At 53.8% G+C, this 22212-nt stretch overlaps 1 protein-coding gene across 1 annotated transcript; it reads left to right on the top strand.

Annotated features, from left to right (window-relative positions):
- The first annotated feature begins 4663 nt into the window (after window positions 1-4663).
- KLHDC7A (kelch domain containing 7A) lies at window positions 4664-14162 on the top strand. The gene has a single exon (XM_027522154.1). The coding sequence runs from the start codon at window positions 7839-7841 to the stop codon at window positions 10227-10229; it is 2391 nt and encodes a 796-aa protein (XP_027377955.1). The 5' UTR covers window positions 4664-7838; the 3' UTR covers window positions 10230-14162.
- The last annotated feature ends 8050 nt before the right edge of the window (window positions 14163-22212 follow it).

Here is a 22212-nt window from a genome sequence, read left to right as displayed (position 1 = left end):
AGCGTGTCGCCCCCGGAAGGGCATGTGGGGCTGGTGACAGCCTGGAGTACTGCAGGAGGAGACTTGAGCAACGACACAAGGGGACACAGCCTGGTTTCAGATCTAAAGGGACCTGGTTTGAATCTCAGGGCTGCCATTTGCTAGCTGTATGACTTTGGGCAAAGAACTTAACCTTTCTGAGTTTCTTCCTGGTAAAACAGGGGTAACCATGCCTGCTTGGTGAGACTGTGAACATTCATTTCAATGAGAAACTACCTCTGAAGCACTTAGCCAGGGACAAGCCCCACCACCAGCCCTTGACAGTAATGGGTTCCAGCACAATCCATCAAGGCATTCTACAGACATTGGCCAGCCCTGCAGAGCACCTGCTCCAGGTGCCCTTCCCAGGCAGCCTCTGTGTTTCCTGGCAATAACCCCAGAGGGATGACGTCATGCCTGTTTGAGAGATGAGAAAACAAAGCCACAGGGATTTTCAGAATCATCAGTGATGAACTGTGGTGTTGGAGAAGACTCTTGAGAATCCCTTGGACTGCAAGGAGGTCCAACCAGTCCATCCTAAAGGAGACCAGTCCTAGGTGTTCATTGGAAGGACTGATGCTGAAGCTGAAACTCCAATACTTTGGCCACCTGATGCGAAGAGCTGATTCATTGGAAAAGACTCTGATGTTGGGAAAGATTGAGGGCAGGAGGAGAAGGGGACGACAGAGGATGAGATGGTTGGATGGCATCACCGACTCAATGGACATGAGTTTGAACAAGCTCCGGGAGTTGGTAATGGACAGGGAGGCCTGGCGTGCTACAGTCCATGAGGTCGCAAAGAGTCGGACCCGACTGAGCAACTGAACTGAACTGATATTAAGGTTGTTGTATATTAAGTGATGTATATTAAGGTAGTTGTAAAGGGATCAGGGACAAAGGTGTTACATCTCTCGGACTCAGGGCAGGAGAAGACCCATGCTCCTGATGGTATTCAAAGTCACACAGTTGATTGGTTCTTGGGATTATGAGCATGTTTATAGAGCTTCACTGGAGAAGGCAATGGCACCCCACTCCAGTACTCTTGCCTGGAAAATCCCATGGACGGAGGAGCCTGGTAGGCTGCAGTCCATGGGGTTGCTAGGAGTCGGACACGACTGAGCGACTTCGCTTTCACTTTTCCCTTTCATGCATTGGAGAAGGCAATGGCAACCCACTCCAGTACTCTTGCCTGGAGAATCCCATGGATGGAGGAGCCTGGTGGGCTGCAGTCCATGGGGTTGCTATGAGTCGGACACGACTGAAGTGACTTAGCATAGTATAGCATAAAGCTTCACATAGGGATCCAGTTAACAGGAGAATTCTGATTTTCTGAAGCTGGAGTGAGCCTGAGATCTTGCATGCAGACAGGGTTTCTCCAGAGTGGCTTTGGTATAAAAGTGACTTGACCTTGAATAAGAAACTGAGCCTGTTTTCTTATCCATGGACTGGGTCTTGCCTCCCCTGTAGGGCTCTGTGAAGATTAAAGGAGACAGTTCCTGCAGCCCTGGCAGAGTACAGAGCCTGACACAGAGTGAGTAAATATTAGCTATGATTATAATTATTGTCATTATTACTCTCACTCTTGGCTCTGAGCTCTCTGGGAAAGCTCTGCCTCCCTGTAGGCAGGCAGAGGGTTATGCCCCATACTCAAACCTCACAATGTTCCCTTCGCTTCAATTCTTTCCACCCCAGGAGGAAAAATCAGGATGCAATCTGCCATTTCAAACAGCACAGCACCCATGAATCATTTCGCATTCAATTTCCCCATCAAATTCACAGGCACGTATCATGTACCATTGTTCCATTTCCTAATGGTCTGTGCAGTGGAAATTGTAAGTAGGACCTTTCTTCATGCCCTTGGCATTCCCAGCTCTGTGAAATCCCCTTTCCAGGCCAGACCCCTTTTTTTGATGGCTATACCGTGCCCTGTCCTCTCCAAAATCCTGGCCTCACTCGCCCCTCATCCCTGCTCATCCCAGAGAGTCCAGGCACCATGGTGATGAGTCCCCTTGGAGAGCAGTGCCGGTCCTACTTGGGCTCCTGTGGAGGTGAACTTTGGTAGCTGGTACCAGAGTGGGCTGGGTGGATGCTGGGTCCAGGGCCAGAGAGGAGGCCATTCAGGTCCCACCTGTTTACCACTCACAACTGTGGGCCCCGGGTGAGTGTAGAGAACTGTCACGCCACCTTCAAATACTGAGTGCTCTTCATACAAGCGGCAATTTATCCTTGACTTGCTCTTCTACCCCGAGACCCAGTTCGATGCCCTGGGTTCTAGGCCCAGCTGGATAGACAGCTAGGACTTAGCTTCCCCACTGGGTGAGAGCCATTTATGGACGGCCCTTCTGGATTCAATAAGTCCATGTTCTCATTCAAGTGTATATGTGTGTGTGCAGGTGTGCATACATGTGCATTCATTTACAGGCATATACACGTGTGTGTTTGTATGTGCATGCATGGGTGTGTGTGTGCATGCATGTGCATTCGTGTGCATGCATATATAGAGGCATGTGTGTTTATGTGTATATGTGCATGTATGTGTGTGCATGTGTGTAAAAGGCCACACAATTCCCCAACTTCTTCTCTGACATCTCCACCCGCTCTCTGCACAAACAAACTTTACCTCCCAGAGTGCCCACGCCCAGCTCCTCCCAACCTCGGACCCTCCACTCAGACCCTCACCCACCTGGGATCGACTTCCACCTTGGAACACACAGGCCCGTCAGACCGAGGGGACCAGAGGAGGCGCCGGCAGGGGGACGCAAAGCCAGTCACGGGAAGATGGGTCGTTTATTTGCATGGCACGCATTTGTCTCTGTTTTATCCACCCCCTGAGCCAGCCAAAGAGTTCTCAATTTATCCTGCCCGCACAGAGAGACCAGATTGGCGGCGTGTGCGCACATCCACAGAAGCCTGATATAGACTTCCAATTATCTTTTAATTTCGCTCCTGTCTTCATTTGTTCATTTCACTTTTTCCAAATGGACTGGAGGGGAAAAAAAAGCTGTAATTTATGGAGTTTGAAGTCTGCTGGCAGGAGTGCTGTGTTCACCTGCTGGATGGGATTAGACTTAGGTTAGTGACTGAAGCTCACTCCCCACCGCCTTTGGGGGAGCCAGCTGCCTCTGAGAGGCCCCAAAGCCCCTACTCTCCCACTTCTGGCTCCAACTCCCTGTAGTAACTATATCCTCTTATTTTCTATATTTTCCACCCTCTGTCATCTGGGCCTTCTGAGCTGACTGTGAGCTCCCAAGTTTAGCTAGTTCCTAGCAATGGCAAATGACTCACCCAGGAGCACACTTATCGTATGCAAATGAACCCAAAGGCTTCCTCCAACCACCTCCTTCTAGGCTCTCACAGGGCTCTTACACCCCAGGGCCAATATTCCCCTACCCTAATCACTCCAGGAGAAAGCTGAGTGCCTAAGAATTGATGCTTTTGAACTGTGGTGTTGGAGAAGACTCTTGAGAGTCCCTTGGACTGCAAGGAAATCCAACCAGTCCATCCTAAAGGAGATCAGTCTTGGGTGTTCATTGGAAGGACTGATGCTGAAGCTGAAACTCCAATCCTTTGGCCACCTGATGCGAATAACTGACTCCCTGGAAAAGACCCTGATGGAAAGATCGAAGGCGGGAGAAGGGGGCAATAGAGGATGAGATGGTTGGATGGCATCACCAACTCAATGAACATGAGTTTGCGTAAACTCTGGGGATTGGCAATGGACAGGGAGGCCTGGCGTGCTGCAGTCCATGGGGTCACAAAGAGTCGGACCTGACTGAGCGACTGAACTGAATCACTGCAGGACCGGGGAGGTGACAAATTAAAATAGCCTCAGGACCCCTGCTCTTCTGCTTACCCTGTCTTCCCCAGCCCTTCACACGAAAGACAGGACAAAGTCTCTGGCTCCCTCTTTCCCTCCCCGCTCCGCCTCCTGCTGGCCCTGGTGCTTCCTCACACGGCCCTGAATGGCACTTGGATGGGGCTCCTCTAGAGAACTATGAACAACAAGCCGTCTTTCCAGTAGCCGCACCTCCCGATCTGTTGGCCTCAGCATGTTATTGTCCAGCCACTAAGTTGTGTCCACCTCTCTGTGACCCCGTGGGCTGCAGCACGCCAGGATTCCCTGTCCTTCACTATCTCCTGAAGGTTGTTCAAGCTCATGTCCATTGAGCCGGTGACACCATCCAGCCATCTCATCCTCTGCCGCCCCCTTCTCGTCCTGCCTGAATAATAATAAAGCCTACATTTTATAACAATCTCAGGTGGCGGTGGTCACTGAGGACCAGAATGGAGGGCGTGCAGGGGGAAGCCTCCTTTAACGAAGGTCTCCTCTGGGCTCAGATATTTCACAGGTGTTACCTCCACCCTCCAACGAAGGAACTGCTGAGCCGGGGTTCACGCCAGTGCCACCTCCCTCCACCCTCATGCTCCTTCACCCTGGTCCCTGCACCAGCATAAGGGCCTGGTATACGGCCAACATCTGGTAAATATCAGTCACGTCAATCCATCAGCCCAGGTCTCCCAGGCGGCTCAGTAGGTTAAGAATCCGCCTACAATGCAGGATACCTGCGTTCCATCCCTGTGTTGGGAAGATCCCTCGGAGGAGGTCACAGCATCCCACTCTAGTATTCTTGCCTGAAGAATTCCATGGACAGAGGAGCCCGGCAGACTACGGTCCATAGGGTTGCACAGAGTTGAACACGACTGAAGTGACTTAATACATACGCACGCAGTCAATCTGTCTATGCCCCCTCTTTCTTTGTATGCATACTCAAGGCTAAACACCTTTCTGGAATTCTCTCCTGACCTCTCTTCCGACGCCCCTTGCTCCAGACTCCCTGGCCATCCAGTCTAGTCTGGTCTACTTTGCCATGAACACCTGTTGACAAATCTCCGTGTTAATGTTTCCACTGTGATGCACTGTGGCTCGACTGTGTCTCAGGCGTATGCACCAGCTTCCAGACCTGCAGGGAGGTCCTTCCCCGGGGCTGGGACTGTGTCTTCTGTTCCCAGGGGCCATTGCACTTTCCCCTGGCCACCCAGGGGTCTGGCCTGGCTACATCTAACATCCGGGAGCACAGTTCAAATGGAAAGAGCAACTGTCTGACTCAAAGGCTTGAAGGCAGAGCTGGAGGGGTGGACTCCAGGACGCATGAAGCCTTTGTTGGGTGGGAAGCAGCCCCCCTAAGGAGCTGAGGCCCTGCGTGCTTGGTGGCATCTGAGAGGTCAATGCCAGGCCACAGCAGACCAGGGCGGGTATGCAGTCTCCTCTCTCAGGAGGGAGATGCGCAGAGCCGCCCTGACTGTGGGAATGGTGGCCTGGCCCCTGGGGGGACCCAAGCCAGTCTCCAAAGCCCTGATTTCACCACTGGACAAATCATTTTAATTCTCCTTTATAACTCATCCTCTCTGTCCCAGAGGAAGACAAACGGGCCTTGCGGTTAGAGACACCTGGCTATAAATCAAGACTCTGCCGCTGACAACCTCAGTTGACATTGGTGCATGATCTCTCTGAGCCTCCATTTCCCCACCTGTAAAATAAGGGTGAGGACAATACCCACCTCCGTGGATGCCCAGGAAGACCTCACTCGTGCAAAGTACCCAGGACTCATTCCCCTTCCCTGATACTCACCTGGGTGGTACAGAGGGCAACCAACTACTCACCCATCACCCAGCAGACGAATAAAGAAAACCGACTGACTTTTCATTCCTCTACCCACTGGAAATCTCCTGAGATGATTTTTAAAAATGAGGATTTCCTGGAAGCCACACGGAACCCACTGAATCGTAAAATCTGGGGGCGGAGCTTGGCAATCTGTGTTTCTAAAAATCATGGTGAATCACTATTTTGACAGAGATGGAAAGAGAGGAAACAACACTCTCTCAGAGAGGTCACCAGTGGGACAGGCTGAAAACTTCTGACTCCCAGAGCAGTCATACCTGTTGGACGAACTCAGGTCTGTAAAAGTCTGGAGTCTGGAAACAAAAGGTAGAAGTCCTCATTTGCAGGCAAATTGACATGCCCTTGGAGCTGCCATAAAAAGGGGATCACAATTCTTTTCCCCAAACGGGATAGTGTGAGTCATCCAGAGCGTCCACCCATATCCTCCCGGTGGAAGGCACAATCAGCTTGGCTTTTGTCCCAGTGGTGCCTCAGGCCCCAACGTTGAGCTTCCCTGGAGACGTAGAATCCAGCAAGCAGAACGGAGTGTACTTGGAGCCACAGCCCACGTGATGAAGGCTGAAAGGGGCGAGTGGAAGAACAGGAGAACAAGAAGCAAAGAAAAGATGATGCCGGAAGGATGGAGGCGCTGGGAAGGAGGTACAGGAGGCAGCCTTTGACCTGACCCTGAGGGTCGGACCAGCAAAGACAGGGGAAGGCGGCCTGCGCCCCAGCCCAGATGGCGGCATGCAGGGGGCAATCAGGAGATGACCGTGGAAGGTGAACAGATGGGAGCACGGGGGAGTTGTGAACAGCATAGTAAGGAATCACGATTTTCTCCTCAAGTCAAGGCTTCGGAGCCAAATTCCTCCAAACACGTTCCTGTTCCACAGAGTGGCTCTTATTCTCATTTTTAAGCTAAATGCCAACACTTGGAAGTGGAGAGTGACAGCGTCTCTGGCATCGGGGGACCAGGCAGCGGCGGGCCCACCCACCGGCACCCTCGGCATCCACAGGCAGCGTGAGGCTGAGACCCCCATCCTGGCCTCTGGGGACCCCGGAAGGCCCTGAGTCTGGGGAGGGGCAGAGTCACGCCAGTGCCTCCAAAGGTCCAGCCGATGGCGATTCACACGAATGACGATGGCGAGAAAGAGGAGGAGGAGGAGTGGTCGACACCGACCAAGCCTTTACACGGGAGCTCGGCCCTGCACCCTTTACACGCACCGACCCGTCTTGCTCTCACCACAACCTACGAGGGGCTGTTAGCCCCATCTTTTCAGATGAAGAAACGGAGGCAGAGAGAGGTGGACTGACTTGCCTGAGGTCACACAGCTTGGCGGCAGAGCCAGGCACTGCTGCGACGGGAGGCGAGTGAGGCTCCCGCAGCCTCTGACTGTGTGAGGCTGTCTGGTTCCAAGCATGAGGATGAGCCTCATGTTTGTCCCTGATCTAGGTACAAACACCGTGTTTCCCCCCAACTCCAACCCCAAGGCTGGTTTTCTCAGGCACCTCATCAGGCAGGGAAGGAGGGCAGAGTCATTCAGGAGCCAGGTCAGGGGGCTTGGCCCAGCTCCCGGCTCCGCCTCCCTGGCTGCTGACTGCAGACCGACCCCGCCGTGGGGACCCACCGACCTCAACAGGAAGAGCGCAGACCCAGAAGGATCTCTCACCACACCTGCCGTGGCGCCACCTGCTCCACAGCTCACCACACCCAACCTCCCAGCCCAGCGGATTTGCAAAAGAGAAAACAGGACAGACACAAACAATCTCCCACCCCGAGTGTTCCCTAGCATCGGGTGACTGTTTGACCGAGAGCTTCCTCCCTCTTCGAGTGCCCGCTGGACGTGCCCAGCCCCCTCCGGCCGCAGCTGGCGTGGGTGGTGATCACAAGCTCAGCCTCCTCCGGGCAGATGCCTCCCACCCCCAGGGAAAAGCACCGAAGGATCCCAGGGAGGCCAGCCACCTCACTCTGCCAGCCCCGGGCCTCGGTGGCCAACTCTGCCAGCTCAAAAGTCACCTTTGCTTCAATTCTTCACCGGCCCAGCCAGAGCTCGCCCCAAACCCCCTCCCACTCAGGCCGGCAGGAACCAGGAACCGTCCCCTATTGGGCAATCATTAATCGGATTCTTGACATTCCTCTGCCCCAGGTCTGCTTGGGAACATGCTCCCCAGAGGAGGAGGAGCAGAGGCCCAGGACTGGCATCTGGACATGCAGCTGACGGGCCAGCTGGTGCTGTCTGCCGCTGCCCTGCTCCTGCTGACCGCAGCCTACAAGCTGTACAAGTCCAGGCCAGCCCAGGCCCTGCCGCGGGGGGCGGACGCCAAGGCCGAGGCTGAGGCGGAGGCAGGGGGCTCCGGGCAGCCTGCCGCCCAGGAGGCTGTTCCCGGGGCACCATGGTGGGACCTGAGACGCCGAAGGGGAAGCAAGGGGACCACAGGACCGCCAGGCTGCAGCTGGGAGAGGACGGAGGCCTCCAGAGTCCCGGCCACCGGAGCTTCATCTGCAACCTCAGAAGCTGGAGAGGCTGGGAAAGCTGGGAGGAAACATGCTGGAGAGGAGCACGCTGGGCAGTGCCCGGACTCTGACCTGCCAGCTCCTCGGTGCGGAGACCAGGAAGCCGGAACAGCTGTGGACGGTAAGCCCGAGCTGCCCCATCGCCCCCATCAGTGCAGCGAACCCCCAAGCCCCCCAGCTGGCCTCCCTGCCATGGAGAGCGGCCGTGTGGGTGGTGAGCTCACTCCCAGGCAGGACAGTGGACCCCCCAAGCATCCAGGGAGCGGGGAGCAGGAATCCCCCCATGAAGGTGAGGTGGCCCACCGTGAAGGCCAGTGCGACATGAACAACAGCTGGGTCTTTACCCACGCGTCAGGGGTCCACAGGGAGGAGGCAGCGGCCCTCCAGGCTGCCTCAGACCTGGGCCTGGCCCTGCGTCAGCGGGAGGGCGCCTCCGACGCTTCCTACACCTTCTCGTCCATGGCCCGGGTTCGAGTAGAGGAGAATTTCATACCGGAGAAGGTGGAGGGGATCAGGCCCAGGCTGAAGGGCAAGGTGTACGATTACCACGTGGAGTACACCTCTCAGGCCACCTCCAGGAGCAGGCTGGCCCCCAGAACAGCCGCCTCGGCAGGGGCTCCAGCCCCTGAGTCAGTGTCAGGCCCCCCGGGAACAAGGATAGCGTCTGGACGGCCTGCTGGTGACGGAGAAGGCCGACAGGAGACCGCTGCCTCCCCCGGGTCTGACCCCTCCGGCTCCACGCGAGGCTTCAGCCGCAAGGAGAGCCTCCTTCAGATCCTGGAGAACCCGGAGTTTCAGCTACAGCTCGATAGCTTTGGGGACGCTGCTCCATCCTGCCCAGACCAGAGAGCCGCGCCCACCCGCCCCACGTCCCAGGATTCTCCTGAGTCCAGCTCAGCCGGAAGCCGCGGGAAGCCCCACGTGCACTCTGTGGCTGGCACCAGTTTCTTCCACCCCCCGCTCAGCCCTGGATCAGCCCTAGAGGTCCACCTGGATCTGGGCAATTGCTACCAGGCGCTGGCCTTTGCCAAGAGGAAGAAACTGGAGCCCCTGAAGGAGGCCGCCTACAAGGTGATGAGGGACAACTACCTCCAGGTCCTGCGGAGCCCCGACATCTACGGGCGCCTGAGCGGGGCGGAGCGGGAGCTGATCCTCCAGCGCCGGCTCCGGGGGCGCGAGCACCTCGTGGTGGCCGACGTGTGCCCCCAGGACGGCTCCGGCCGCCTCTGCTGCTACGACGATGAGCGGGACGCCTGGCGCCCGCTGGCCCGCCTGCCGCCCGAGGCTGTGTCCCGGGGCTGTGCCATCTGCAGTCTCTTCAATTACCTCTTCCTGGTGTCCGGCTGCCAGGGCTCCGGGCTCCAGCCCTCCAACCGTGTCTTCTGCTACAACCCGCTGACGGACATCTGGAGCGAGGTGTGCCCCCTGAACCAGGCGCGGCCGCACTGCCGGCTGGTGGCCCTGGACGGACAGCTGTACGCCGTCGGGGGCGAGTGTCTGAACACGGTGGAACGCTACGACCCTCGCCTGGACCGCTGGAGCTTTGCGCCGCCGCTGCCCAAGGACACCTTCGCCCTGGCGCACACGGCGGCGGCGAGCGGGGGCGAGCTCTTCGTCACCGGGGGCTCGCTGCGCTACCTGCTGCTGCGCTTCTCTGTCCGGGAGCAGCGCTGGCGCGCCGCGCCCACCGGGGGCGGCAGGGACCGCACGGCCGAGATGGTGGCGGTCAGAGGCTTCCTCTATCGCTTCGACCTCAACCGCAGCCTGGGCATCAGCGTGTACCGCTGCAGCGCCAGCGCCCGCCTCTGGTACGAGTGCGCCACGTACCGGACGCCGTACCCCGAGGCCTTCCAGTGCGCCGTGGTGGACGAGCTCGTCTACTGCGTGGGGCGCCGGCGCACGCTGCGCTTCCTGGCCGACAGCATCTCGCCCAGGTTTGTGCCCGAAATGCGGCAGGCCTTCCCCTCCCCGCAGGGCACCCTCCTGCCCACCGTCCTGACCTTGCCCGGTCCTGATGTGCCCCAGACCAGGGTCTAGTAGCCCGTCTGCTGGGCTCCTTCTGCAAGACTAGACGGAAAAACACCCCCTACCCATCGCGGCATGGGCCATTTCTGGGAGATCGGGGCGCAGGGGAATCTGGCCGGCAAGAGGTGAATTTCAGTCCCACCTCCTCCACAGTCTGGGCTTCTTAGCTGCGTCTTTGCCCTCTTTGGGCAGCCACCCTAGTGTGAAAATGAAACAGAGGACTGATGTTCTGAGGCCCAGGGTGCCCACGTCTGCAGGGTTGACCACCACCTTGCTTGAGGTCTGAATTTGGTGGGGAGGGGGGTACCAGGATCCTAGCAAAGTTCAGGAGCACAGCCTTATCACAGGCACGGTTCCAGAGGTTTTTTGACTCCCAGTGACCCCTCAAGCTGACCCTGCTGGATCTGGGCCAGCCCTCTCTAAGCCACCAGGGCCTCTTCCTAACCATTGGCCACTGAGCCCCAACCTCCAGAAGCCCCTGGAACACACACAGGTGGAGAAAATTGAGGGGGGCTGTTCAGCAGGACTAGGACAAGCCCGGGGAGCCCCAAGGGGCCTAGCCAGAGGGAGCGATGGCTGGAGGAGCAGCAGAGCGCCAGTTGAAGCCGCCCACGGGAACTCTTGCATGCAGAGTGAATTGACCGAAGCCCACTTTGCTTTTCCTCATTACATGGAATTCCAGTATACTGGAAAGAGGAGAAGCCTCCACGTTTAGCATCCATTTATAAAGGGACATCTGCTTGCAGGGTCTACTGAGAATACAGTTGATGGCAAGGAAAAAATAAATGTGATCCAAGGGCCACCCTCCTGCTGGGCCCATTGTTATTTGACCACCACACTCTCTCCCCAGATCTCAGAACCCTTCACAGTACAGCCACTGATGCGACTCAGCCCTCACCTTGGGAGCTGGGGGCAGCCCTTCCAGGGGGTGAGAGGTGATAGCATCCTTTGCCTTCCCTGAGCCTGTGGTCGCCTGGTCTGCCTCATCAGACAGGAGCAGGCCAGGGAGGGGCAGGCCCACGGTGGAGCTGAGGGACCAGCAAGTTCTCCTGCTGCACCGAGAGACTGGGTCCTCCTTTCACAGCAGGTTTGGCAAATTCTCAAAGGGAGGAAAGCTTCCACCCTTGGGAAGTTACCTCTTCTTCCCAGAAGGAAGGGAGAGAGACTAGTCCAATCTATTACCATGGCGCTGATCCATCTCCAAGGGAGATGCATATACCGACAGGAAAGCAGTCATGCTCTTGGTACCAGCCGGAAGCCAGGAGACCCGGGACTACTTCTGAAGTGAGCGGCGGCATCAGGAAAGAGGAAGAGAAGGCAGGTGCGCCTCGGTGGGCCTGACAGGTGGGGAGGTGGGAGTGCTCAGACTTTGGCATCCCTGTCTTGAAAACGGGAAGGACAATCTGTGTCCTGCTCTGCCTGGGGGATAAAGGTGAGCACCTGGCAGGAGCTTGTGTCCCTGCAGCTGCTGGGACTGAGCTGGGGGTCTTTTTGGAAGAGGAGGGATTGGAACAAAGAACCAGAGGAGGTTGGTGTAGAGATGAAACCTTTCCTTGGACCTCAGAAGCCCACCTTTCCTATTCTAGGGCTTGGGAGGTGAGGCAGCTTAGTTTATTTCTAGGCTGGAAGCTGGGGGAGGAAAGATAGCTGAGACTATGGCTGGAGTCTGGGAGAGTGACTGCCTCTCCAAAGCCACTCGACCACCAAGGCCATGCTCAAGTTCATAGTCAGCATGTGTTCATGGACCTCCCAGGGACCCGGAGGGGAGGGGAGACGTGATGCCCGGCAGGGGAAAGGGTGGAGAGCCCCATCTGGGAGCCGGAACAGGTAGAACCAGATCCAGGCCAGAGGCAGGCCTCCGATAAGGAGCCAGGCAGAGGACAAGACCTCAGCCGAGCTGGGTAGGGCATGGGGGAAGGCTCCAAGCCAAGGGTGAGAGCTAGGGCTCGCTCTGGGAAAACCTTCAGAAGCCCGTCACATACATACCGCAGGGACTAGGGAAACGGATCAAGGGGTTGAGCAGCAAAGCTGGCTCCAGACCAGTGGTGGTGGCCGTGTTCTTCGTGACCAAGGGAGAGCTGAGACTCGGGCCGAGGCTGAGACAGAGTGGTGCCGCGCGTCTCGTCTGCCTCCCGCGCTCCCACGGCAGACATCCCTGACCGATCGCCGTGTCCTTTCTTGTTGAGCTCTTTCCATGGCCTCAGAGCTATTTCAGCACGGGGCCCAGGAAGTCATTACCAGCAGATCAGGGCTAGTGCGTTCCTGGCCTGGGTCTCCAGAGCTGGATTTAGGGATGAAAGCTGTCAGGGCAAGGTAGTCCGGGGGCCTGCAAAGACCACCTGGGGCTGTGACAGTTAGGGTTCATTTTGTTGTTGCTCAGTCGTGTCTGACTCTTTGCGACCCCATGGACTGTAGCCCGCCAGGCTCCTCTGCCCATGGGATTTCCTAGGCAAGAATTCTGGAGTGGGTTGCCATTTCCTTCTCCAGAGGATCTTCTCCACCCAGGATCAGACCCATGTCTCCTGCATTGGCAGGCAGATTCTTTAGCACTGAGCCACCGGGGAAGCCCCAGGATTCATTTACAGAATGTTTAAACCAGGCGCTACTCCGGGTGTTAGAGACACAGCACATCCCTGTCCTCGTGGAGCTCGCACTCTGGCTATGGAGAACAGGCAGTTAAAAAAAAAAAAAGCAAGTACATAAAGAAACAAACAGCAGCCATGCTGCACACAGTCGGCAGAGGAGAGAAGGAGGGGCAGTGGGGTGGTGCGAGCAGGCTCCCTGACCAGTCGAGGCTGTGCAGAGCCCTGAGGGGGCATCCTGCAGAGACCAGGGCTCCGGGCCAGGAGGGCTGGCCTGCCTCCTGAAGGGCTTTGCCATGCCAGTGGGGGCGGAGAGCAGGACTGTCTCCCAGGCGCTCCATCTTGGTGCGTGAGGAGGGCAGGAGCTCAGCTCTTCTGCTTCCATCTTTACCTATAAAGGAGAGAGTCCCGTTACACTGACATTCTTGAGAGAGGGGCCTTGGCTGGAGGTAAGCTACATTCCCCAGAGAGAAGCAGAGTTTACACATTTAGGTACTGAAGTCGCTCAGTCGTGTTCGTCTCTTTGCGACCCCATGGACTGTAGCCCACCAGGCCCCTCCGTCCATGGAATTTTCCAGGCAAGAGCACTGGAGTGGGTCGTCATTTCCTCCTCCAGGGGATCTTCCCAACCCAGGGCTCAAACCCAGGTCTCCCACATTGCAGGCAGACACTACCGTCTGAGCCACCGGGGAAGTATACGCATTTAGGAGAGAGGGTCAGAATAACACACGATGCCCCATCTGAATACGTCAGCCAGCCCGTGTGGCTCCGTGCTGGCAGAGTCCAGGATCTCCACTGGCCTCTTCAGTAGCCGTGCCCGCTGTCCTCTCGCCCTCGGCCTCAGAGTGGCCTGTGTGTCGCTTGGCTTTCTCCATGGCTCATCTGTCCTTCTTTCCTAATGTGAGTTCTTTCTTCTTTAGGAAAACAAAAACCTTAAGTTCGAGTTGTTTTGCACATTAGGCCAACCATGCCATTATAGAAAAAAACTGGAAAATAGAGAAAGGTATTAAAAAAACTCCCCAATTTTCCACCCAAAGACAAACCCCCGCTGTGGTGTGGGTCCCTCTGGTCTGTTTTCCTGTGTGTGATTTTTCTTTGGCTTGATTTTTGCCTCGGTGTGATTATGCTGAATATACAATTCAGTTGCTTCCCTTTTTTTTTAACTTAGCGTTATAGAATAAGCATTTTCCCGTGTTATTACAAACCCTCGGTAAACATCATTTCAATAGTTGCACAATATTCCATCCAGTGGACCTGCCATGGTTTATTTAAACATTCCCCCTCCGTCAGGCCTGTAGATATTTTTTTTTCCCTGTGGGTTTCTTTTTCCGTCATAAATAAAGCACCCTTTGTTTTCGCGTTCCTCTCTGTCTGAGGCCTCCATCAATATTTACAAGAGAAGCAGTTCTGTCTGGAAGAACCAGGTTGCTGAAACAACCATAGCACCGCAGCAGTTGCCTGCCTGGGGCCTGGGCCCCGCTCTTACTGCAGGGCTCAGAGCTGCCCTTGAGAATGGCCAGTGGGAAGGGCGAAGCCGGAGGCCCTGCTGCCCTGGGGATTCCTGGAGCTAGAATGTAAGACAAGGGTTCCCGCCCTGCACGCCAGGCACTGAGCGCTCGCTTTTTACGCCTCCCCTCACAAGCCCATTTTACAAGTGAGAAGAGTGAGGCTCAGTGAACACAAGGACACTTGCTAAAGACCTTCAGTCTCCTGAAAAGCTTCCTTGACCCTGGCCTGCCCACTCAGCACGCCGTTCTTTCCCTTCCTCTACCGTGAGGCACAGAGCCAAGGATGTGGCATCCGCTGTCTCCTGCCCCTCATCCCTGTCCATCCCCCACCGGCCGATGATGCTCTATCCTTGAAACTGGAACTCAAAAGAAACTGTCCTAAGCTCCCCAATCCTCCACACCTGCATCTATCAAATGGGTTTGCTACTGCCAGCCTCGAGCGGAGCTGTAAGGACTGGTCCCGGAGCTGCTCCACGGTCCGTCCCAGAAGCAGCATCGTCTTCTGCAGGGAGGCTGCCCTAACCCAGCTCAGGGGAGGGATCCCTCATACTCCCACTGCCCTTTCGTAGTGGCCTGGTCCCGTGGAAGGAGGTCATCTGACTTTTAAGCTCCAGGTGCCCCATCTTGTTTAACAAAGTCTAGGGACTGGGGGAGGAGGCTTGAGCTATGCATAGACCATCCAGGCTTTGAGATGAACCTCTGCAGTCCTTCAACAGGATGAGAGACTGGCTGACCTGAGTTTCTCAGACTCAAAGCGTTAGGCATTTCCCCAGGGCATCCGACAGCAGTGAAGAGCTTCAGAGGCTGCTCAGAGCCCCTGGAAACCTTGAGAAGGTGCACAATGGTACAGATGGGAGGGTAGGAGCCCCTAAGAGTACCTGGGAGACCCACGTGCTGTCTGGCCTGCAGATAATCAAAGCCACAGCCAGGCGCCCAGCACGCCCCATCTTTGTCATCCTTACCTGGAAGGCACTTGGGGCCCCAGGGTTATCCTCGGAGTCCCCTGAGGCTGTGGCTCCAGCTAGAAGGAGCCCCCCAGGCAGACAGGAGGCTGCAGTGGAGGAGGAGTGGACAAAGGGGGCTGAAACGCAAAAGGAGGCGGTGCCCCCAGGGGTAGGAGATGAGGCGACAGGCAGCTGGGGAACCAGAAGAGAGGACCGCCGCAGGGCGAGTCTCTACAAACAGCTCCCAGGCAGACTCAGGTTTTTGACAAGTGGGATGTGGGTCAAAATAAAACAAAAATGAAAAAGTGATGGAGTCTTGGTCGCCTTTTTCTGTGTGTGCAGGGAGGCAGTGGAGACACGGATCTTGTCCCAACAATGATGACAACCATATTCCCCCGCTCTGGGCTCTGTGCAAACCCTTAACCGTCATTCCCTCATCAAATCCTTCCTGGAACACCTCTGCCAGGAAGTGATTATCCTCATAATACAGGGGAGGAAACGGAGGCAGGACGTTTCACAACATTGAAAGTTATTATTTGAGACCTATTCTAAAATCTGCCTTTGTTATTAAAAAACTGGAGGAGAGAAATCAATCACTGAAAATACATTTATTGAGTACTAATGGCGTTAGGGGTAAAGAACCCACCCGCCAACGCAGGGGACACAAGAGATGTGGATTCAATACCTAGTTTGCGAAGATCCCCTTGAGGAGGGCATGGCAACCAACTCCAGAATTCTTGCCTGGAGAATCCCATGGACAGAGGAGCCCGGTGGGCTATGTCATAGGGTCACACAGAGTTGGACACGACTGAAGTGACTTCACATGCACACATGTAGGCTGTGCTTATATGATTTCATTTTATTCTCAAAACCACCCAGTAGATGGCAAAATGAGCCAAATTCTCCCCTTCCCATCAATTTCTCCACCCTTGATCTGGCCATGAGACTTCCTTTTTTTTTTTTTTAAATATGTATGTATTCTTCTACACTTACTTTTTTCCATTTAATATAATGTTCTCCTATGTTTTAGCTGCACCATTCAGCTTCTGGGATTTTAATTCCCTGACTAGCGGTTGAACCTGGGCCACCACAATGAAAACGCTGAGTCTTAACCACTGGACTGCCAGGGAGTCCCCAATACTTGCTTTTAATAGCTTGGACGCTGGGTTTACCCTCTTGCTCTTAAAAACCCTGAGATTTCCACCATGGGCACAAGCCTGGGCTAGCCTCCTGGACACGTGGGAGACACGTGGTCTGCTTATCAGTTCCCCCAGTCCACAGTCAGCCAAACACAAGAGCCACTGACCACAGACACCCCAGCGAGCAAGCCCAGCCAAGACCAGCAGACCACCTGGCTGAACCCAGCCCAGAGTGATGTGAATGAAAAGTATTGCCGGCCATGTCAGTAAACAAAGAGCGTTGCCACCCTCAAGCCATCGTTGTAGCTCTCGGGACAGCGAGCCCTGAGGGAGCACTGGGTGGAGGCAGGATGCTCCCTCATCCAGCAGCCAGCCCCTGAAGCCACCCACAGAGGTGCGCATGGAGGAGATCCAGGGCAGGACACAGCGCGTAGTGGCCCCAGACAGTGGAGGCACATGTCAAAGGACTGACAGTGAGCCCGACCCTAAAGCACCAAATGCCGTAACTTGAGATAGCTAATGTTCCTTAATTAACAGTAATCTTTTGGTGTTGTGACTACCTGGTTTTTGTGGCAAAACCTCCTATACTTCCTGAACTCCCTCCCTTACCTCTTGGGAGCAGTCCCTCAGAGTTATCTGAGATGCTGTGTCCTGGGCTTAAGTCCTCAGTTTGTCCATTACATAAAACATAACAGGCTTCTCAGGTGGCTCAGTGGTAAAGAAGCCACCTGCCAATGCAAGAGATGTAGGAGATGCAGGTTCAATCCCTGGGTTGGAAAGATCCCCTGGAGTGGGAAATGGCAACCCACTCTAGTTTTCTTGCCTGGAAAATTCCATGGACAGAGGAGTCTAGCAGAATGCAGCCCTTGGGGTGGGAAGAATCAGACACAGCTGAGAACAGCACAGCTTAGCCTCAACTTTCAGGGTCTTTGTTTTTCTTTTAGACAACAGGGCCAATTTACTGATGCATGAACAAAACATCAGGCTGCGGGTTTAAACCACTACATACTGGAGTGGTTGGAACTCAGCAATACGCAAGCGATACAGCACTGCTGTGAGACACACACTTATCACTATTTTATAGCAAAGGAACCTAAAGTTCAAGAAAATGACCTGACTTTCCCATGTAGACCTTAAAAAAATGTGCAATGTGAGAGTTGCCAGTTAAGCTTTATCGGGGACAAAATGAGAACCTGAGCGCGGGAGACAGCATTTCAGATAGCTCTGAGAAACCGCTCCAAGGAGGTGGGCAGAGGAGCTACAATATATGTAGGAGTTTTGCCACAAAGGCAGGTAGTTGGGAACAACAAAAGATTGTTGTTAAAGAAGCCAGGTATCTCAAGTTAAAATTAGCACTTTGCCAACAAAGGTCCCTCTAGTCAAAGCTATGGCTTTTCCTGTAGTCATGTATGGATGTGAGACTTACTTGGACTACAAAGAAAGCTGAGCGACGAGGAATTGATGCTTTTGAACTGTGGTGTTGGAGAAGACTCTTGAGAGTCCCTTGGACTGCAAGGAGATCCAACCAGTCAATCCTAAAGGAAATCAGTCCTGAATATTCATTGGAAGGACTGATGCTGAAGCTGAAACTCCAATACTTTGGCCACTTTAAGGGAAAACCTGACTCATTGGAAAAGACCCTGATGCTGGGAAAGATCGAAGGTGGGGGGAGAAGGGGACAACAGAGGATGAGATGGTTGGATGGCATGGGTTTGAGTAGGCTCTGGGAATTGGTGATGGACAGGGAGGCCTGGCATGCTGCAGTCCATGGGGTTGCAAAGGGTTGGACATGACTGAACAACTGAACTGAACTATGTATGAGATGATGCAAGATTCTGGCTCACTGAAATCATTCCTTTGATACACACCTCAGCTATCTGCAGCCAGTATCCTGTGTTTTCACATCCTGAGTGTCCTCAGGGCTCACCGTGGAGAGTGGCTGCAGTCTGGTGGCTGCTGGATGGCAGGTATCCTTTCCTTCCTGAGCTTCCCCAGGGCTCACCAGCTCAACATCCATGGTGGCTGCGATTGCTGGTTACATCCTGGTTTACTTACATGGCAGGAAGCATTCCATCTCTCAGCCTGAGCGTGTGGTCTCAGCATCCCTGGCCAGGTTGTTCCCCACGGGTCAATCAGGGCACCTCACGCCACACGCTTGACCCTCCAGCGCTTCAGCCTCGGTCTGCCCCCAGGGAGCTCCCCACGGGTCAATCAGGGCACCTCACGCCACACGCTTGACCCTCCAGTGCTTCAGCCTCGGTCTGACCCCAGGGAGCTCCCCACGGGAGCGAGAATGTCTCATCTGCCTCCATCCTTGGCACCAGCCTGAAGCAGCCCCACCACTTGGCTCACAGGAAGCTGAGCTGCATCCTGGTTTGAAATGCATCGTCAAGTCCTGTGGCTGGCTGTGCAGCACTGCCCAGATGGGCTCATTCGCTGTCTCCAAGAAGCACTGTGTCATACCTTCTGCCCTTTCCTGAAACACCCTTCCTGTTGGCATGCAGTATCAGGGCAGAGGGGCTTCTCAGCTCCTACAGTCCGGAGCACAGAGGTTCTGCCGCAAGTGTCAGCTCCTGTCCTCTGCCCACAAGAAGGGCAAGCCGCACCGCCAGGGGAGGTACCACTCCCCCCAACCCTGGAGGGCCTGACTGGCAGGAGGTGGTATATAAACACCCCAGCTCCCTCAGCCCCAGGTGGGAACTCAGGCTCGGTCTGTACACTGGCTCCTAGACAACAGCCCTTAACAAAGTCACTCCTGTCCAGTGTATTGACATTGCAGCCTGCTCCTCCTACCTCCCAGGGACTGTAGCGGAGGCACACTCTCCTTCCCCCTACCCACTCCCTCTTACCTTCTTTAGGCCTTCACAGCCCTGGCACCAACCGCCACCCCTGTTTCAAACAAGCTCTGGCATCTCTCATCTAAAAAGAAAAGCCACTTTTACATGACTCACTGGATGGTGCAATAAATTAAAAGCACGAATACGCTCTAGAAGGTTAAAAACACTACACAAATATAATGTGTCCTGATTTGTAATGAGTGTCAAAGTGATGTGGCAGCTCTGCGCTCCTGAAAACAGTTTATGTTCTGAAGCTTTGTGATTGTTTCTCCTGCAATCATGTTTATACTATCACACTTAGCAATCTTGACTTTGTAGAAAATAGGAGGGTTAGCTTTCACTTGCCCTCAATTTGAATCATAACAAATTCTGAGTGAACTCTTTAAAAAAAGAAAAATGCCTGCTCTTACAGAACACTTTCTGTCTTATCTGAAGGAGCAAAAATGTTGGATTTTGTACATAGAACCCTTTAAACCCCTGCCTGGTATCTTTCAGCCCCCTGATGTCACTTTCCAAGCCTGGTCTGTCTCCCCTGGACTACACAGTGGGGTAGGTTTGTGAGGAATGATGGCAAATTAGGGCAATACCAACCTCAAGGAAACCAGGAACATCATATCTTTAAGCTGTCTTTAAAAAAGCATTTTAACTGGGGTAAAATATACATGGAACCACTTGAAAATGTACGATTCAATGGCTTCAAGTACTTTCTGGGTGTCGTGTGTCTATGTTTTATCTGGTTACAAAAGGTATACAAACATTTATTGTGCTGACAAACAGGTACGGACGTCCCTGTGGTCCAGGAGTTAAGAATCCACCTGCCAATGCCAGGGCCACGGGTTTGACCCCTGGTCTGGGAAGTTTCCACGTGCCGCGGAGCGTCTAAGCCCGTGAGCCACGCTCCAGAGCCTAGAAACCTGTGCACCCTAAGTAGAGCATAGCCCCTGCTCGTCGCAACCAGAGAAAGCCCACGCATAGCAACGAAGGCCCAGTGCAGCCAAAAATAAATCAGTATACACTCTTTTCAGTTCTTCAAAAGCAAACAAAAAAAGTTATTGCAGAATATACGAATGGGAAAATACAGAGAAGCCCAAAGAAGGCAGTAGAGGTCAGCCCCACTCCAAAATAATCCATCACTGTTTCTGACATCTTTATTTCTAGGCTCTTATTAAAATAATTAAAAGCAGCATCTTACTCTGTATTTACTGTATAATTGACCTTTTCTGCTATCAGAATATCGTGACTGCTTTCAAGCTTGAAGGGTGTGTCACTGGATTTCTTTTCATTGTGGTAAAATATAGATAATCTAAAACTCACCGATTTGGCCGTTTTTTTCAAGTGTGCAGTTCAGAGGCAGTAAGTGTGCTTCCGTGGTCGTGCACCCATCCCCATCAGCCACCCCCTGAACTTCTTCATTCCAAACCGGAACTCCGTGCTCGTTAAACCCTAAGGCCCATTCCCCGCTCCCCACCCCCGCCCCTGGTAAGTGAAAGGTGCCTTTGACTTTGGAAAACGTCCCTTACAAGAATAAGGAAGTTCTCTGCTCCATCAGCACAGATGATTAGAAATGTGCCTTAAGCACAAAAACACACTGGGCTTCATTCATTCTGGAAAGTTCCACAAACTACGCAGAGCCCAGCTCAGTGGGATACTCTGGGGCAAAATAATCAATAGCTTATTTATCAAAGATGGCACGGCCCGTTCCTCATTTCCATGGCAAAAGACAAACGGAAAAGTGATCTCTCTGTTCCCTGTGAACTTGCTCCATCCTCACACTACACTCGTTGCTTTGAGTGCTTTAACAGAACTGTAGTTGGGAGAAGGTCAAGGAATAAAACATATTAATTATTGTATTACGTTGTGGGTCCTAATTATGCAATTATGTGCCCTTAAGATGGATGCTTATTCCCACTGCTGAGCATACACACCAAGGAAACCAGAATTGAAAGAGACACGTGTACCCCAAAGTTCATCGCAGCATTGCTTACAATAGCCTGGACATGGAAGCGACCTAGATGCCCATCGGCAGATGAATGGATAAGAAAGCTGTGGTACATGTACACAATGGAGTATTACTCAGCCATTAAAAAGAATGCATTTGAATCGTTCTAATGAGGTGGATTGGAGAAGGCAATGGCACCCCACTCCAGTACTCTTGCCTGGAAATCCCATGGATGGAGGAGCCTGGTGGGCTGTAGTTCTGGGTCCGCTAAGAGTCAGACATGACTAAGCGACTTCCCTTTCACTTTTCACTTTCATGCATTGGAGAAGGAAATGGCAACCACTCCAGTATCTTGTCTGGAGAGTCCCAGGGACTGGGGAGCCTGGTGGGCTTCCGTCTATGGGGTCGCACAGAGTCGGACACGACTGAAGCGACTTAGCAGCAGCAGCAGCAGCAGCAATGAGGTGGATGAAACTGGAACCTATTATACAGAGTAAAGTAACTCAGAAAGAAAAACACCAATATAGTATATTAACACATATATACAGAATTTACAAAGATGGTAACAATGACTATATGAGAGACAGCAAAAGAGACAGAGATGTAAAGAACAGACTTTTGGACTCTGTGGGAGAAGGCGATGGGATGATCTGAGAGAATAGCATTGAAACATGGATATTACCATATGTGAAACAGATCGCCAGTCCAGGTTCAATGCATGAGACAGGGTGCTCAGGGCTGGTGCACTGGGACGACCCTGAGGGATGGGATGGGGAGGGAGGTGGGAGGGGGGTTCAGGATGGGGGACACACGTACACCCATCGCTGACTCATGTCAGTGTATGGCAACAGCCACTACAAGATTGTAAAATAATTAGCCTCCAATTAAAATAAATAAAGTAAAAACAAACAAACAAACATGGATGCTTATTAAATGTCCATCCCTGCATGGTGCTGGGGTCCTGGTTGTGAACAGGTTGGATGCATTCTCCTGGGGAAGCCAGGAGTGCACAGGTGAGCCACCTCATGAAGTGGAGGCAGGCCGGC

The sequence above is a fragment of the Bos indicus x Bos taurus genome, chromosome 2 (assembly GCF_003369695.1).
Source record: "Bos indicus x Bos taurus breed Angus x Brahman F1 hybrid chromosome 2, Bos_hybrid_MaternalHap_v2.0, whole genome shotgun sequence".
In the NCBI taxonomy this organism is placed as follows: Eukaryota; Metazoa; Chordata; class Mammalia; order Artiodactyla; family Bovidae; genus Bos; species Bos indicus x Bos taurus.
Note: the sequence above shows the minus strand (reverse complement) of the source record. Positions and strands in the feature narration are given on the sequence as shown.